At 35.2% G+C, this 18155-nt stretch overlaps 1 protein-coding gene across 6 annotated transcripts in view; it reads left to right on the top strand.

Moving 5' to 3' along the window:
* Positions 1–18155, top strand: part of HECTD1 (HECT domain E3 ubiquitin protein ligase 1) — a 93169-nt gene that overhangs the window by 51185 nt on the left and 23829 nt on the right. For 3 of the 6 annotated variants that reach the window (XM_042989509.1, XM_042989505.1, XM_042989506.1), the window contains exons 18-27: positions 1139–1233; positions 2937–3042; positions 4943–5077; positions 5862–6001; positions 6282–6605; positions 7794–7960; positions 8052–8228; positions 11863–12699; positions 13399–13620; positions 17989–18122. In XM_042989509.1, coding sequence (XP_042845443.1) covers positions 1139–1233; positions 2937–3042; positions 4943–5077; positions 5862–6001; positions 6282–6605; positions 7794–7960; positions 8052–8228; positions 11863–12699; positions 13399–13620; positions 17989–18122 — 2337 coding nt within the window. The remainder of the gene's footprint in view (positions 1–1138; positions 1234–2936; positions 3043–4942; positions 5078–5861; positions 6002–6281; positions 6606–7793; positions 7961–8051; positions 8229–11862; positions 12700–13398; positions 13621–17988; positions 18123–18155) is intronic. The other 3 variants (XM_042989508.1, XM_042989507.1, XM_042989510.1) reach the window with 3 other exon arrangements.

Below are 18155 nucleotides of genomic sequence, written 5' to 3'. Positions count from 1 at the left end.
TTTTTAGATTTTTTAGTTTCCCACTTATAGTTTGTTCTAGGTTTTGTTTAACAAAACATGTACTTTGGCCTATGTTTTAACATTATTCACTGCTCTGATTGCTTCTTAAAATGAAGTTACTCTGTAGATCTTCATAAGTACTTAGATTATTTGCATAAAATTAGTTTATGAGCCATGACTGTTTAGGAAGTTACTCTGAATATTTGACAAGTATTTGTTATAACCTAATGTGTGTCTACAATTTAGTCTACCTTTAATATCTCTTTATTGTGATAAAAATTTTCCTGTAACAAGACATACCATATATACTTATTGTAACAAATTCTGACAAAAGTATAAAAAGTGAAAGTTGCCTTCTATTTCAATTCTATTTTCCACTTTAGTTTTTGCTCTTCTTTTAAAACATTTTTACTTATTTTGAGAGAGAGAGATAATGTGAGAGATGAAGGGAGGGAAAGAGAGACCCTCCCCCCACCCCCCACCCCTCCCCCCCACCAAGCAGGCCCCATGCTCTCAGTGCAGAGCCCAACACAAGGCTCGATCTCATGAACTGCGAGACCATGGCCTGAACCGAAATCAGGAGTCGGGTGCTCAATCAGCTGAGCCACCCAGGCACCCCTAGTTTTTGCTCTTAATCACTATATGTGGTATACACTCTTAAAATTCACTTTAACTTCTGTAAGTTGTATATACCATTCATTAATTTTATTTATTAAAATTATATTGATTAAATTCACACACCACTTAGTAATATCTGTGAAATCACTGTTTTAATATACCAGTTAGTATTTTCTAATGCTAATTAAAGTATATAATATTGTTAAAATGCAAAATGTTCATTTGTTAGTAATCTGAAATCACCTTGCATACTACACTTTGGGAAAAGCTAATTTAGCAGTATAATTGCTACCCCATTATATAACATTCAGGGAGGAAGAAAAATCTATTAGCCATGGCCTACTAATCATAAACTAAAAAGAATTTTAATTGAAAGAAAAATGATTTTGCCAGATTACATTGATAATTTTGTAATAATACACAGTATTATTATTCATCTTTGTAGTGTGTGTTTTTGATAAATTTTGGTAGCAGCCTGAAAACACTTTTTTGTTCCTTCTTTTTGGTTTTTTTTTTTTAGACTGTGGATTTAGATATGAAACAAGATTGTAGTCAACTGGTAGAAAGAATAAACGTTTTTAAAACAGCCTTTAGTGAAAATGAAGATGATGAAAGGTAAATCACCAGTTTGTTTTTATTTGTTGTTTACAGTGTTTGAAAGTAGGTATGCTTCTTTTTTAAAGTAGAGTCTAATATATAGTGCTTATATACAAAACAGGAACTTTTAAATTTAATAAATAGTGTAGCTTTATATTTTAAGTGTATAATAATAGAAAAGATTTTTAAAGCATTTTTTAATCTTATGGAATACAAGAAGAATTACATGTCTGCTATGAATGCAGCTGTGACTACTCAGTTTAATAAAATTACATGCCTCCTTGTATGTCTGAAATTAATGTAACACTGTGTGTCATCTACACCTAAGTAAAAAGTTAAGAAATTAGATACCTCTTTACTATATAACTGAAAATTTGAACACTGATTAAATATTTGATGATATTAAGTAATAATTGTTCATTCATTTTTAGGTGTGAGAATGAGTTTTGTTTTTTAAGAATTCTTCCTTTGTAGAGATACATACTCAAAATATTTCTGTATGAAATATGTTCACTGGCATTTTCTTCAAAATATATTGGATGGAGAGAAATGGGTGGGGAAATTGAAATCAATTTGTTGAAGCTGGGTCTTGGGTTGATGAAGGTTCATTTTACTATTTTATTTACTTTTGAATATGATTGAATTTTTAAAATAATAAATGAAATTCATTTCATTAATTTTAGGTACTATTTTAAATGAGTCACCTCGTTTTATGGGTGAATAGTAATTTATTGAAGCATTACAGCATTAAACATTTTAGCTCTTTAGAAATTATTGCTAATACTAAAATATACTTATCTCAATGGAAACATCTTTTCACATAAATTCCTTTAAGTGGTATTACTGAGTTAAAGATTGTAAATGATCTTTAAAGGTCCTTGATACAAATTGTTATTTTTCAGAAGCATTACACCAGTGTTGCCTTGCTAACAAATAATACCATTTTCCAAACTTTGCTGCTTTGTATATTTTTATATGTATCAAATACTAAATAATAAAATTGTTTAAACTTTAAAAAATAAATTGCATGTCTACCTTGAATGCAGTTGATAAGTCTTGTAAATGAAATATTTTATTATTTACTTGTTTATTGATTGATTGTGACAAAGAGAGAGAGAGAGCATGCACATGCAAGCCAGGGAGGGACAGAGAGAGAGGGAAAGAGAATCCCAAGTAGGTTCCACACTCAGAGCAGAGCCCAGTGCAGGGATTGATCTCATGACCCTGAGATCATGACCTGAGCCGAGATCAAGAGTCAGATGCTTGGGGCGCCTGGGTGGCTCGGTCGGTTAAAGCGTCCGACTTCGGCTCAGGTCATGATCTCACGGTCTGTGAGTTCGAGCCCCGCGTCGGGCTCTGTGCTGACAGCTCAGAGCCTGGAGCCTGTTTCAGATTCTGTGTCTCCCTCTCTCTCTGCTCCTCCCCTGTTCACGCTCTGTCTCTCTCTGTCTCAAAAATAAATAAACGTTAAAAAAAAAAAAAAGAGTCAGATGCTTAACCAACTGAACCACCCAAGTGCCCTGAAATATTTTGTTCTTAAATGAAGGAAATTGAGTTATGAGAGTATTTTTGCTTGCTTAGATTTAGTCTAATAGAAAATTAAACTTCTCTTTACACTCATAAAGAAACTAGGGGTCTACATGAGGTTGGTTACTGCAATTTCTCTATGAACTTGGGTATGAAATTATATAAACACTCTCAACAATTTTTTTTCTTCATAGTCGACCAGCAGTTGCATTAATTCGGAAGTTAATAGCTGTACTTGAATCTATTGAACGTCTCCCTCTCCATTTGTATGATACACCTGGATCTACGTATAACCTGCAGGTAACCAGGAAAAGTGCAGGCACTATTATTGCTGAATACATTTAAGGGCAGTCTGTAATGATTCTGCTTACTCATTAAAGACTAACCGTAAAGCCACTTGATTGTTTTTTTTAATGACTCTTGAATTATTAATATTTCAATTTTTAATTTGATCAAATCACTATGGGTTTTCAGTAAATGTTTATTGTAAATCATACTTGATCAGTGGTAAGTGGAAAAAGGCTATCAGTGGAAAAGGCAGGAAATAAATGGGTCCTTTTGTTCTAGAATTAGGAGTTAAGTCCTTTCATTTCTATGTGTATCAGCAGATGAGAAAGTGTGAGAATACTTCAAGGACAGTTTTTTTCCTGCTTTCTTTTTTTTTTTTTTTTTTTTTTTTTTTTAATGTCATTGGTTAAAGCCAGGTGGCCTGCCTTAGCTATTATTGATTCTGTGGGAAATCTGTCAATGGGTTTTACAAAACGTTTATTATTTTCCTAAATGTTTTTTGGTTGACATTCACATTCATTCATTCCTTTATTCTTTTCTTAGTATCTGGTATGCAGATATGAATAGACAGAAATTACATCTTCTGTAGGTTACTTTAGAATTCCTTAGCTGGTCATTTTGGCTCAATCTTGCCTTTATCCAACCTATCCTGCATTGCACTGCATGGAATAGAAAGCTTTCTCTTTCAAATAAAGCCTTTAATAAGTAACTAAGAATCTGTATTTGCCAAGACAGTGTGTTCTAGGGCAAAAATCTTGCCATACCCCCAAGAACCCAGGAATGTTACCAAAGCCACTAGTTTCCCAGACTAGAGAGCTTGTCTAGGGAGTTAAAGTATGTTAGTGTGCCTGACATGGTGTTAGATTAAATGTGATGTCAAGTTCTACTTTGTGTTTTATTTTAGGTAAAATAGTAAAGAAGGGTAAGGGCCTTTGTGGTACATTGTTTTTATTTACTTTATTATTTAAAAAAATTTTTAAGTAATATCTATACCCAACATGGAGCTTGAACTTAAAAGCCCAAGACCAAGAGTTGGATGCTGTACCGACTCAGCTAGCCAGATGCCACAGTGCATCCTTTGAAGGCTTTACCCTTGATAAGTAAATGAGGCAGATAAGTCTCAGTGGCTGGAAATTCTCCTTATACAGTCCTAGGAGCACCAACATCTTTTATTATGCACTTCTCATTTTAGGAGACTGTGCAAATTAAAAAGACAGGAAAGCTAGTAATATGCTGTATGTTAATTTTGCAGTCTAAATTGCTACCCACATGTCCATGTAAGTATTTGATTATACGTCTGTAGGAACTAGTTAAGGTTTAAACAGCAATGAAACTACCTAAATTGCTAGTTTCATACTTGCTTACTAAAATGTATTGGATTGATAGCTATTGTGTGTTTTTAAAAGTTGATTAGCCATAGGGATGCCTGGCTGGCTCAGTTGGTAGAGCATGCAACTCATCATCTTGGGGTCATGAGTTCAAGCCCCACATTGGGCATAAAGCCTACCTTAAAAAAAAAAAAAAAGAAAGTTTATTAGAATATATCAAATAATCTATGACTATCTTTAAAGAAATAAATTAGCTAAATGGCCACTTTTTTTTAACTTAACTGGAAAATTGTAACTTGTAAGAAATGCATTACTTAAGTTAAATTATTTTATGATTTATTTAAACCGTGTATATTTGAAGTTGTTTAGAAATTATCTGCGTATGTAGTTAATTTTGTTTCTTTCTTGAAAGCCAGTGTCACTTATTCAGTGATTCTTTAAAAAAAATTAATAGAAAACAGGCATTTATCCTTTTATGGTTGTACTTTTATAATTCTCAATTACTATTGAGAACATGTCTTACTTTTATAATTCTAAGAGAAAAACAGTGTATTTTCTGAAGCATTTTGATAATTTTTGCACAGATACTTACAAGAAGATTAAGATTTCGGTTGGAACGTGCACCTGGTGAAACTGCATTGATAGACAGGACTGGCAGGATGTTGAAGATGGAACCCTTAGCTACAGTTGAATCTCTGGAACAGTATCTCTTAAAAATGGTGAGTTTTTGGCAAGGCCATGGTGAAATAGGCATTCTCTGCTGTGGTTTAATCCTTTAGAAAAGTAGTTAGGGAAATATGTGTGTAGATTTATGGTAATAGAAGGTTTGACCTAGTAATTCCATTTTTTGGAGTCTGTTGTTTGTGTGTGTGTGTGGGTGGGTGGGTGGGTGGGTGGGGGGAGAGCGAGAGACAGAGACAGAGAGAGAATGAGAGAGAATCTTAAGGGGCTCACTCTCACAACTCTGGGATCTTCACTGAAGTGAAATCAAGCGTTGGATGCTCACCCAAATGAGCTACTGGGCACCCCTGGACTCTATTCTAAGAAAATAATCTTTGTATACTACAAATGGTTTCTTTGTAAAGATGTGTATTGGACTCATTTTAGTGTCATTTGTCACTAAAATAGTGAACAAAACCTTGATGCTAGTCAAAAAGGAATATCAGGTTTACAATTATTTCCATTTATTTGAATATTATGTAGCTATATAAAATGTATAAATATAAAAACTGATAAGAAAAAATGTTACGGTACAGTATGATCAGATGTTTTTTACTCTATCAGTTGAAATAATGGATCAAAGAAGTAGTGTATCATCATATGAATAGTGTGGGGTACTTTGGTTGTAGAAATTTGTATCTTTCTGGTTTTTTCCCCCATATATTCTTTAATGAGTATTTGTTATAATAAAATAAATCACATTGAAGGAACAGGAAAAAGTGGGCAGTGCGTTTGAAAATAGCCCTATTAAGGTGAGTGTCTCCTGTATTTTCTTTGGTGTAGGTAGCAAAGCAGTGGTATGATTTTGACCGATCTTCATTTGTTTTTGTTCGAAAATTAAGAGAAGGCCAAAATTTTATATTTCGGCACCAGCATGATTTTGATGAAAATGGAATCATTTACTGGATTGGGACAAATGCCAAGTAAGTCATGCTATTTAATGTAGAGTGAAAACATTCACCTGGTAAAAAATTCTTGGTAGTAGAGTAAAATTATTAACTACTCTGAGTGTCTTTCAGTTTAAGGAATTTTTGTCTTAGAGATTAAGTTTAAGACTATCACAGTTATGTTTTATGAAGAAAAAAGTCTAAATTGTCAATTGTAGGATTTTTAAAAATTAATACAGTTTTATGTGGAAAACTGATATGAACAAAATAGTTATTTTAGTAGTGTTAACTGCTTAATTTTTTTTCTTTTATTTAGAACTGCATATGAATGGGTGAATCCAGCTGCTTATGGACTTGTAGTAGTAACATCATCAGAAGGAAGAAATCTACCTTATGGCCGCTTAGAAGACATACTAAGTCGTGATAATTCAGCTTTAAATTGCCACAGCAATGATGATAAGAATGCCTGGTTTGCCATAGATCTGGGTCTCTGGGTGATACCATCAGCATATACACTTCGTCATGCTCGTGGTTATGGAAGGTCTGCACTGAGAAATTGGGTTTTCCAGGTATCCAAAGATGGACAGAACTGGACTTCTTTGTATACCCATGTTGATGACTGCAGTCTCAATGAACCAGGGTTAGTTGAGGAGTCTTTGCAAATTGAAAAACTCAGTAAAGAGCTTTGTTTATTTTTATAACTGTATACCCTTAGAGCTCTCTTCTTTATGGAATATTGAAGCAAGATTTTTTTAAAAACATCACTTGATACTATAATTTAAATATTAAAACTTTGAAATAATAATTTTGCCAGAACTTTAGCAGCTTTAGAGTAAATATAAGTAGAACATTGAGCCTATTTATTTAAAAAGAAATTGAAATATATGTGTATATATAGCACACTAATAAAAACAAAAAAATGGAATTAGTTTTTTACTAAACTCTTCATATGTGTACATAATATATGTGTATGTTTTCCAAATTAACAGTAGCTATTGCTTGTTGTAGAATTGTGGCTGACTTAAAGTTTTCTTTTTTTAATTATGTCTCTTTTCCTAAATTTTATAGGTTGATCATATATTATTTTTTTAGTCTTTTTTTTTTTTTTTGAGAGTTTGGCGGGGGTCAGGGAAGGGCAGAGTGAGAGGGAGAGAGAGAAAGAGAGAGAAGCTCAAGCAGGCTCCATGTCCAGGACAGAGCCTAATGTGACTCTCGATCTTACAGCTGTAACATCATGAAATCTAGAGTCAGATACTTAACTGAGCCACTCAGACGCCCCGATCGTATATTATTTTTTTGAAGGCAGAAAGTACTTCTAAAAATTTTAGTTCTAATAAGTTTTAATTTTGAGGGGAGTATAGGGCATGGAGTTAAATTAATTTCTGCATTTAATGTAGTATGGAAGGAACTCCTTATCTTTAGGATTAATGGATAATTTTTTCTTTTTTTTCTTTTGTTATTTATTTTTATTTTTTAATTTACATCCAAGTTAATTAGCATATAATATTTTCAAGCTTTAAATTTTCAAGGATATTTTCAAGCATTATAAAATTTTCAAGCATATTTGTTACTCATAAAATTTCTTATTTCTTGGATTGTATTAATCATAAATCATTTAATGTTATAAGTCATTAATAGTATACATTTAAACATACCATCTTTAACTTATGTTCTTGATGGCTGTTATTCTCCTTTGCTTTCTTGCTTCTTGTGTAACAAACTGTAGACTGAATGTAGAAGTTGGTTTTTCAGTAGGTCTCTATTATGTAAAAAATATTCCCCATCTGCTTTAAAACATTACACCAGTTTTTCCCTAACACCTTCACAGGTCAACAGCAACCTGGCCTCTTGATCCACCAAAGGATGAGAAACAAGGGTGGCGACATGTGAGAATTAAACAGATGGGGAAGAATGCCAGTGGACAAACCCACTACCTGTCACTATCTGGATTCGAACTTTACGGCACTGTAAATGGAGTATGTGAAGACCAGCTAGGTAAAGAGATGTTAGCAGGTTTTTCACTCACTGGAACAATTTGATTTATAAAAAGTGACTTGTTTATAGTTCTCTAATTTCTATTTTACAGGAAAAGCAGCTAAGGAAGCAGAAGCTAATCTTAGAAGACAAAGACGTCTAGTACGTTCCCAGGTTCTGAAATACATGGTTCCAGGGGCACGTGTGATCAGAGGCCTTGATTGGAAATGGCGAGATCAGGATGGCAGCCCACAGGGAGAAGGTACCGTCACAGGAGAACTGCATAATGGTGAGTAGGTACTTAGCATTTGTAGTGTAAAAATGGAGTATTAAATAACAGAGTGTTTTTCTTTGGTTCTTTTTGGGATAGTTTGCACATTTTATGAATATCCTGGCACTATGTAGAAGAACATTAAAAATGAAAAATCATTTACCTAGTATTAAGGGAAAATTTTATTTTCTGTTTTGATTTGGAACTTCTTGCTAATATTTTGAAGTGATTAACAAGCTAGTATAAGTTGAATATTCTAAAGACACATTTTCTGCATTTTTTTTAAGTCTGTTATTTGTAAGGTTCCATAGATCTTTAATTGCTTACACTTGTTAGCCTGATGGGAATCAGGCAGTCATTTTTTTTATACTCAGTCATGTAGAAGAAAAAGTATTAACATCTTTAGTTACTGTTTTTCAATAAAGAATAGAATAAGAATTGTAGCCTCTTTGTTTATTAGTAGATTGTAAGATCTCAGCCTACTAACATTTCTTTGGATTTTAAACTTTGATATTTTATAAGGTAAGGGTTGTTTAAATCAAGTTGATTTAAAAAAATTTTTTTAACATTTATTTTTGAGAGAGAGCGAGCAAGCGAGCATGAGCCGGGGAGGAGCAGAGAAAGAAGGAGACACAGAATCTGAAGCAGGCTCCAGGCTCTGAGCTGTCAGCATAGTGCCTGATGCAGGGCTTGAACTTACAAACCCTAAGATCATGACCTGAGCTGAAGTCAGACGCTTAACTGACTGAGCCACCCAGGCGCCCCTAAATCAAGTTCATTTTAAACTTTTGATGCTGTGGATTTCAGAGAGGTCCATATCCTGTTAATCAATTGCTTTTAACTCCCAGAAGCAACTCATAATGGCTAATTTTTTCCTTATAACTTAAAAGGCTGATTTATTAGCAGATAATTTGCTTAGCTAGTAGTGTGTTCTTAAGAATTTTGCTTGGCATTAAAAACAAAAAGGAGTAAAATGTTCATATTCTTACACCAAATATTTAAAGAGCTATAATAAAGGTGACAGTGCTTAGGAGAGTGAATAAACATTTAATATCTTAATATACTCATGTTCTGTGTGCTCTGGGCATTTATTTACCTAAATAAACTCTTGGTTTTTTTGTTTTTAAGGTTCTATTCCTTGAATTACCTTACTACCTAATGTATTTCTATATAGTTATACTCTAATTGCAAATCATTGCCATTTTAGCAGGGTTATGGTGAATGAACATATATGTAACTGCCAAAGTTCATAAAAACCAATAATAGTTGAGATGACATTAGTACCTTCAACCCAGAAACTAAAAAAAAAAAAATTTTTAATGTTTTTTAAATTTATTATTGAGACAGAGCATGAACAGGGGAGGGGCAGAGAGAGAGGGAGATACAGAATGTGAAGAAAGCTCCAGGCTCTGAGCTGTTAGCACAGAGCCTGATGCAGCACTCAGATCATGACCTGAGCTGAAGTCGGACGCCCAGCCGACTGAGCCACCCAGGCGCCCCAACCCAGAAATTTTAAATGTTTTTTAGACATCTTAATAATACTCCATTAATATTCCATTTCTCCTAAATTGTTTGGGCTTTTAAGTGTGTTAGCTAGTTGGGGCTATATGAATGCAGTTTATTTTTCTCAGGCTGCAGTCAGCTGAAGCAGCTGTCTAGGAAAATGGGAATCTTAATTATAAAATTTAGTATGTAAGAAAAGCTTACTTTTGCTAATCTAATGTAGAGTTCAGAATTGTGGCCGACCAAAGTGGCCATTCTTATTAAGTCTCACATGAAAATTTTTATGTGAGAGAGAGTACTTAGCTTATAAATAAACCAGTGATTTCCTTTTCTTTCTTCTTTTTTTTTCTTTAAATTTTACTTTTAAGTAATCTCTACATCCAACATGGAGCTCAAACTCACAACCCCTAGAGCAAGAGTTGTACTCTCTACCGACCGACTGAGCCAGCCAGGCACCCCTGAACCAACTGTTTCTAATATGGCTAGTTATTTTTTTTCCTGTCTTTCGGGCATAGTGGGAGCTCAGAGTTTTGTACCTATGCACTTATATGGATAGTATGTATGTGTCCTTTCTTGGTTCCCCTTAGATAGCAATTTAATTACACTCTCAATACTAATATAGTTTACATTTAAAAATTATTTTCCATATTATTATCAATTAAATCCTTCCTAAAGAATCTATGTGTCAGTGGGAATATCCATTTTTTTCATGTATTCCACAAATGTGAGAGTCCCTGCAATGTAAAGGTACTTTGTTGGACTTCAGATACACAATGGTCCCCAAAAAAGTATGATACCCTGCCTTCTGAATGAAGCCGATAAACATACAATTACAGATCTTGATGATTGTTAGGAAATAAATTATCAGTATATTTTTAGACTGATTAATGCAATATAAATATTAATTTCATTTGGAATTGGGATACGTTTTTGAGCCTTTATTCACACTGTTCCATGTTGCAGAAGAGATAGTTGAGTGCTGGTTCTTCAGAAGTTACTTCCGCATATAGACTAAATGGAGACCATTGAAATCTCATCAGAACTAGGTGATGTAGATTTGGGGCAGGTAGTTTTCATCTCCTAGAACTCCTAAGCATATAATCCCCACAGGTAATTCAGTATTACTTACACCCCTCTTAGCCTGTCATCATAAATATACATGAACTTATTATGTGTTGTGTGCACATGTGAACATGCACGGGGGTACCTGCATGTATGCATAAAGTAACTTCAAACTTTATAAAGACTGGTTATATTTTTAAAAATACATATGTTTTTTGTGTTGTGTTTTTTCCCTTGCAGTAGTTAGCTTATAACACTAAAATAAGATTGTAAAATTTTTATTATTTTCCTAATAGGCAATTTATTTTACTGCTTTTAGAAGTTACTGTTTTTTTTTTTAAAGAACAAGTATTGTTTACAAGTAAATATACATTGAATATCATGTATAATATGTATGAATAATGAACTATTCATTAGTTCTTTATACATTATTAGATTTAGCTTATAGGTTCTAATAAAAGAGCTTAGCATACTTTAAAATTTTTGTTTTCAGAATTTTCTGTGTGTATTTAAATTTTTTAAACTTAATCATAAGAAAACCAAGTAACCACTGAACTTTGAGAACACAATTGAAATGCTAACTTAGTGTTATTTGAGCTAGTGACCTAAAATTTATGCAGTGATATATGGATATTTTGTTTGCCAATTATTAGGATTTAGCCCAAACTTAAAAATTAATGGTGAGTCAGAACTTTTTTTCTGTAAAGAACATTTGACTACATAGTTCTATTTAGCAATTAAAAAACCTTTTTATTTAGATTTCATCTCTATTTAACTGACCTTGCAGTATTTCTTTCACCATTTGTGTCCATCTGTTTACGGTTTTTTAACAGTTCTTCCCCTTAAAAGATAGGCCCGTAGATGTAAACATGACCCTTACATTGTTTTCAGATATCAGCAGAGCAAGCAGTTCAGAAATGAGAGAAATAAAAGGAAGAGTTTAATTTTAGTTGGCAGACCTTAAATGACTGTAGAAATTCAGAGAAGTACAGCACTGATGAAAAGCTGATCCCATATTGTGGAGCTACTGTCTGACACGCTCCTATCTGCTTTCTGCTGGGTCTCACAAACTCCTGTCCCTTTCCAGGCTGGATTGATGTCACCTGGGATGCTGGTGGCTCAAACTCTTACCGTATGGGCGCAGAAGGAAAATTTGACCTCAAGCTTGCACCAGGGTACGACCCTGATACAGTGGCATCACCCAAACCTGTTTCATCCACTGTTTCAGGCACAACGCAATCATGGAGCAGCTTGGTGAAAAACAACTGTCCAGACAAGACATCTGCTGCTGCAGGCTCCTCAAGTAGAAAAGGAAGCAGCAGTTCTGTGTGTAGCGTGGCCAGTAGCAGCGACATCAGCTTGGGTTCGACCAAAACGGAACGGAGATCAGAAATTGTAATGGAACACAGTATAGTTTCAGGAGCTGATGTCCATGAACCAATTGTTGTTCTTTCATCTGCTGAAAACGTCCCTCAAACAGAAGTAGGGTCATCATCCAGTGCAAGCACCAGCACCTTAACCGCGGAAACGGGAAGTGAAAATGCTGAAAGAAAGTTAGGCCCTGATAGTTCTGTTCGCACTCCTGGGGAGTCTAGTGCAATATCCATGGGAATTGTTAGTGTTAGTTCTCCTGATGTTAGTTCAGTGTCTGAGTTAACTAATAAAGAAGCAGCTTCACAACGACCCCTTAGCTCTTCAGCAAGTAACAGACTGTCAGTAAGTTCTTTGTTGGCTGCTGGGGCCCCTATGAGCTCTAGTGCAAGTGTACCTAATCTGTCCTCAAGAGAAACATCTAGCTTGGAGAGTTTTGTAAGGAGAGTGGCAAACATAGCACGGACTAATGCCACGAACAACATGAATCTAAGCCGAAGCAGCAGTGATAACAACACTAATACTTTGGGGAGGAATGTGATGAGCACAGCAAGTAAGTGAGCTTTTCCTTATGGAACCCAATGGTTTTTCCACTCTGAGGGATTGCAAAGTAGGGTTTCTTGTTCAGTGGGTTCTGACTACAGTCGTTAACTAGATCGTTAACCGTGTTACATACAACCACGTCAAATTTAGCACTTTAGGAATATGGAGTTAAGTTCTATAGAATCGTGATCTCTTAAGAATTCAGTTCAGGTATAATAAAGAACCTTGTAATCTGAAAGGATGAAACAATAACACACTTCTATTTTTCACTCTTCTATGATAAATTGTTAACTTCAGCTGCATGAGGAAATAGATGACTATTAAATTTTATCATAGTCAACTGAAATCAGAGCATCACACTGGTTTAACTTTTCCTTAGGTCCTAAATTGCTACTATCTTCTAAAAGTTCTTTAATTCTAATTTAAGCTAACTGGTCAAAGTAATTCCTTTGGAAAACATGACTGGGAATTAATTCATTGCCTGTTTCCCTTTCTGAAAACGCAAGGCTTAATTTCTTGGAAAATAACAGGGCTGTAAAAACAAGGACTTGTAGTTGGATTTCAGTTGGGTTCCCAAAGTTGTTGCTTTTCAGCCTTTTAATAATTAGTGTTTCATGATTTCATTCTTTTTTACTAAATATACAACCTAGTTTTTTCTAAGGTTTATGCAATCTCATCAGTCCTGATTTGCTTCATTTTTTATCTTTAGCTTCTCCTCTCATGGGTGCTCAGAGTTTCCCCAATTTGACGACACCTGGTACCACATCAACAGTGACAATGTCAACATCCAGTGTGACTAGCAGCAGCAATGTAGCCACAGCAACAACAGTTTTATCAGTTGGTCAGTCCTTAAGTAATACTTTAACCACCAGTCTCACGTCAACCTCCAGTGAGAGTGACACAGGTCAGGAAGCAGAATATTCGTTATATGGTAAGTTATAGTTTAAAATATTTAGGTGTTTGTTTAGTGAATGCTTTTACTATGTTTTCCTGCTGTTTTTTTTAAGTTTATTTTTTTATTTTGAGAGAGAGATAGAGTGTGGGAAGGGCCAAGAGGAAGGGAGAGAGAGAATCTCAAGCAGGCTTTACACTGTCAGCACACAGCCTGTTGTGGGGCTCGAACTCATGAACCATGAGATCATGACCTGAGCCAAAACCAAGAGTCAGACAACCAACTGAGCCACCCAGACGCCCCTCTGCTATGTTGTTTTAACTTTTGATTAGAAAGTAGTAATTCTCTCTTCTTAAAGATATGGCATCTTCATGTATGATGAAAAAACTCAGTGCTATAAGGGACTATTAAATTATCTGATTATAAGCAGGTATCTAGGAACTTCTGTGCTCTCCTTTTTTTTTGGTCCACTAACGAAGTTTTATTGGGAGAATCATAACAACAAAGATAGTTGACACCTTTATCAGAGAAGAATAGAAGTGTAATAGATTAAAAGGCTTTGTAAAGTGATATTCTTTGTACACTGTAATGTAAGAGGAAAAACACTCCCCCTGTGTGCCTCCTCTACTCTCAACACTTTCTGCTGCCACTGCTGATTACCAAATGTTTTCCCACATTGGGCAGTTTTCAGACACTATCTGGGGGGTCATACAGTTTAACTCAAGTTTCTCACTTCTGGCACTATTAACTACCTGGAGACAGTGTCAGATCCCACAGGTAAAAGCCTCAGCCCCATAACATTATCTCCCCACCCTTTCAGACACTAATTGCAAGGCCAGGTTGTCATCTGTGCTAAAGACTGGCTATAAATTGGAGGCTCTTCTGGCCCTCTCCTCCTGTTCAATTAATTTGCTAGAGCAGCTCATGGGACTCAGGAAAATATTTTATTTACTACAGGATTACCCCTTTTCTTATAAAAAGGATATAACTCAGGATCAGCCAGATGGAAGAGATGCATAGGGTGAGGTCAGGAAGGTCCCACGCACAGGCACATTTGTACTCTTGGTATTTAGGGACACTACCAGCCTGGAAGCTCTCTGAGCCCCCCATTTTGGGTTTTGTTTGTTTGTTTGTTTTTTGAGGCTTCATGACTTAAGCACAGTGATTAAATTATTGGCCATTGGTGACTGAACTTTATACCTGGCTCTTCTGGTTTTCCCATAAAGGGATCATCTTTCCAGACAGCTCCTTTCACTTAGTACCTTGTAAAATTATTTTCATATTGTTTGATGGATTTCTCCAGTGTTTGAAGTGGCTGCCATATATTCCACTGTTAGACTATGCAATTGTTATGTAATAAATTCTCCATTTTGGACCTTTAAATCACACCCTTTCATTACCATAAACATTGTTATGAATCCGCATCTTGAACTGTATTTTTGTATATTTCCTTAAGATACTTAATATCCTTAAGATATTTCCTTAAGATTTTTAAAAGAAGTAATTGCTGAATTGCCTTTCAAAAAGGTTGCACTTCCGTCATTATTGTTTTGGAATATCTTTTACCATACATACATACATACATATGTACGTACATTCTTGATGCCAGTGCCTGTTCTATCTAAAAATTAAATTTGAGGGGCGCCTGGATGGCTCAGTCGGTTGGGCGTCCGACTTCGGCTCAGGTCATGATCTCACGGTCCATGAGTTCGAGCCCCGCATCGGTCTCTGTGCTGACAGCTCGGAGCCTGGAGCCTGCTTCCAATTCTGTGTCTCCCTCTCTCTGGCCCTCCCCCACTCATGCTTTGTCTCACTCTCTCTCTCAGAAATAAATAAACATTTAAAAAATAATAATAAAGAAAAAATAAAAAAATAAAAAAAGATAAAAAAAATAAAAATTAAATTCGGTAATTTCAAATATAAGAACATTTATATGAAGATACAGTTTAAGTACTCTTTTATATAAATCCTTTTTTTTTTTTTCAAAGTTTTATTTAAGTTCTAGTTAGTTAACATGGAGTGTGTAAATCTTATTTTCATGTGTGTTTGTTTTCCTCTGAATGTGTCCTCCCCTATTTCAAGCCAAGAATTGGATCTCATGTTCTCTGGTTTTAGGAAGATCATTACATTTCTCTGTATCTACCTTACCTATTAAATGTGTATATAGCAAAATTATGATGATGATTACACCAAAGTAATGTAAATTCATCTAATAAGCTATATTCTACTCTAGTTTTTCTCATGGCGCCCCTCTGCCCCTCCCTACTCATTGGTTACATGTTAACTTCATTGAAACTTTAATTCTTGATTATGTGAAACTTAAAAATGTTGTGGGTATGCTGGTGGTAAAGAATATTAAAAAAGTATTAGGGCTCCCATTTGCCTTTTGAAAATTAATGTTACATGATTATAAATTCCTTTTTTTACATTCCTAAAACTAGAAGATTTATCTTAAGGGTGCTGCTGTCAAGGATCAGAGTAACATTTGCCTTACAGAATAATTTTTATGTATGCAAACTTTTACTGTATTAGGTTTCGAGGAACATGATTCTGTGATATGGTCAAATCTATGAAATAAGGAGCTGTTTAAATAAGAAGATGAGTAAAAAAAAAAAAGCCATTGGCTTCAGTGAATTATAACATGTGAGAGATGGAATTTCAGTCAGATTATGTTCCTTTGAAAATAAACCAAAAGTGGAATTGATTTTGTGTGTGTACTACCACATCACATTTATGAGGACCACTCCTAAATTGCAGGATGGTACCTTACATGGGTTAAGGGTAATATATTTCATCAAATTTAAGATGGCAATAATTATAATTATTTTATGTCACTAAGGAGAAAATGTTGACAATTCAGCTGAGACTTGCCATTGCTTGTAAGACACATTCTGACTCCAGAATATGAAAATGTTAAAAAAATATGTGCCTTAGAAACTAATTGCTTATAGGGGCGCCTGGGTGGCGCAGTCGGTTAAGCGTCCGACTTCAGCCAGGTCACGATCTCGCAGTCTGTGAGTTCGAGCCCCGCGTCGGGCTCTGGGCTGATGGCTCGGAGCCTGGAGCCTGTTTCCGATTCTGTGTCTCCCTCTCTCTCTGCCCCTCCCCTGTTCATGCTCTGTCTCTCTCTGTCCCAAAAATAAATAAAAAACGTTGAAAAAAAAAATAAAAAAAAAAAGAAACTAATTGCTTATAGTATTGGGCCTCATTCTTCTACTAGCCTTCTAATAAAAGGTATTGAATTTCAGTCCTGTGTAATTATTAGACTTAAAAAATATGTATTTGGTTCAGAGGTTTGCAGATAGAAGATTCTACAAAGCAGTTATAAATTGTCTTCTGAATGTTCTTTTGGAATATAGAGTGTGCCTTTTTATCCATAGAAGTTTGTTTTTTCTTTTGTATCCAGTAAAAACTTCTGTTTTAGCCTCATTATTACTTTTTCTTTTCATTTCTTGTGAAGAACAGCTCATCAGCATCTTCATTATGTGGGACGATGTTTATCTGATACAGTCTTCATTGGGGGTTGGGGGGAATATAAATAATAGGAAAGATGGTACATATGTTACTCCATAGTAGATAGGTAGTGTCCTTAAGCAGTTATGAACATCCCAGGTCTCTCAGATTAACTTTATTCTGTCTTTTCCTTCCTACAGTCTTTTACAGTTCTATTTATTGATTGACTATTATTTTTTAATGTTTATTTTTGAGAGAGACAGAGTGTGAGTGGGGAAGGGGCAGATAAAGAGGGAGACACACAACTTGAAGCAGGCTCCAGGCTCTGAGCTATCAGCACAGAGCCTGACATGGGGCTTGAACTCACAGATGGCGAGATCATGACCTGAGCCAGAGTTGGACACTTAACCGACTGTACTGCCCAGGCACCCCAGTTCCTATTTATATATTCATTTGTTTGTTTTTTAAATGTCTCTCTCCCCTATAAGTTCCATGGGGGCTCGGACCAGGTCTGTTTTGTTCACAACTAGGTATATCTGGTGCCTATCACGGTTCTTAGAACAGAGTAGGTACTCAATAGAGATATTTCTTGAGAGCGAATGACTCCAAAGTGTTCTCTTTGCACCATGTTGTGCTTCCTGTGACTTATAAAGAGAATGGTGATAGGATTCTTATTTTTAAACCTAGCCCGTACTGCTGACCTTTTTTTATATTATGATTTTGTGGACTTGGATTTAGTTTATGGTCAAACTTTATCCTGTTGTTTTCTGCCATGCTTGTGACCAGTATTACTCATTTTGTCTTCATGGTGGTAGAAGGGTGGCATTGCTAAATGTGGTCTTTATACTTGTCTGTCTTGAATTTTACTTTTGTTTTGTAAAACCAATATGCAAAGTTACCTTATCATGCTTTGTTAATTGTGTTGACAGTAAGGTTGTTGGTTTTCTTTTCCAGATTTCCTGGATAGCTGCCGTGCCAGTACTCTATTAGCTGAGCTAGATGATGATGAAGACTTGCCTGAGCCAGATGAGGAAGATGATGAGAATGAAGATGACAATCAGGAGGACCAAGAATACGAGGAGGTTATGGTAGAGAGAGTGTCTCCCATTCTCTTAACTAAT

Source organism: Panthera tigris, chromosome B3, assembly GCF_018350195.1.
Source record: "Panthera tigris isolate Pti1 chromosome B3, P.tigris_Pti1_mat1.1, whole genome shotgun sequence".
Classification (NCBI taxonomy): domain Eukaryota; kingdom Metazoa; phylum Chordata; class Mammalia; order Carnivora; family Felidae; genus Panthera; species Panthera tigris.
Note: the sequence above shows the minus strand (reverse complement) of the source record. Positions and strands in the feature narration are given on the sequence as shown.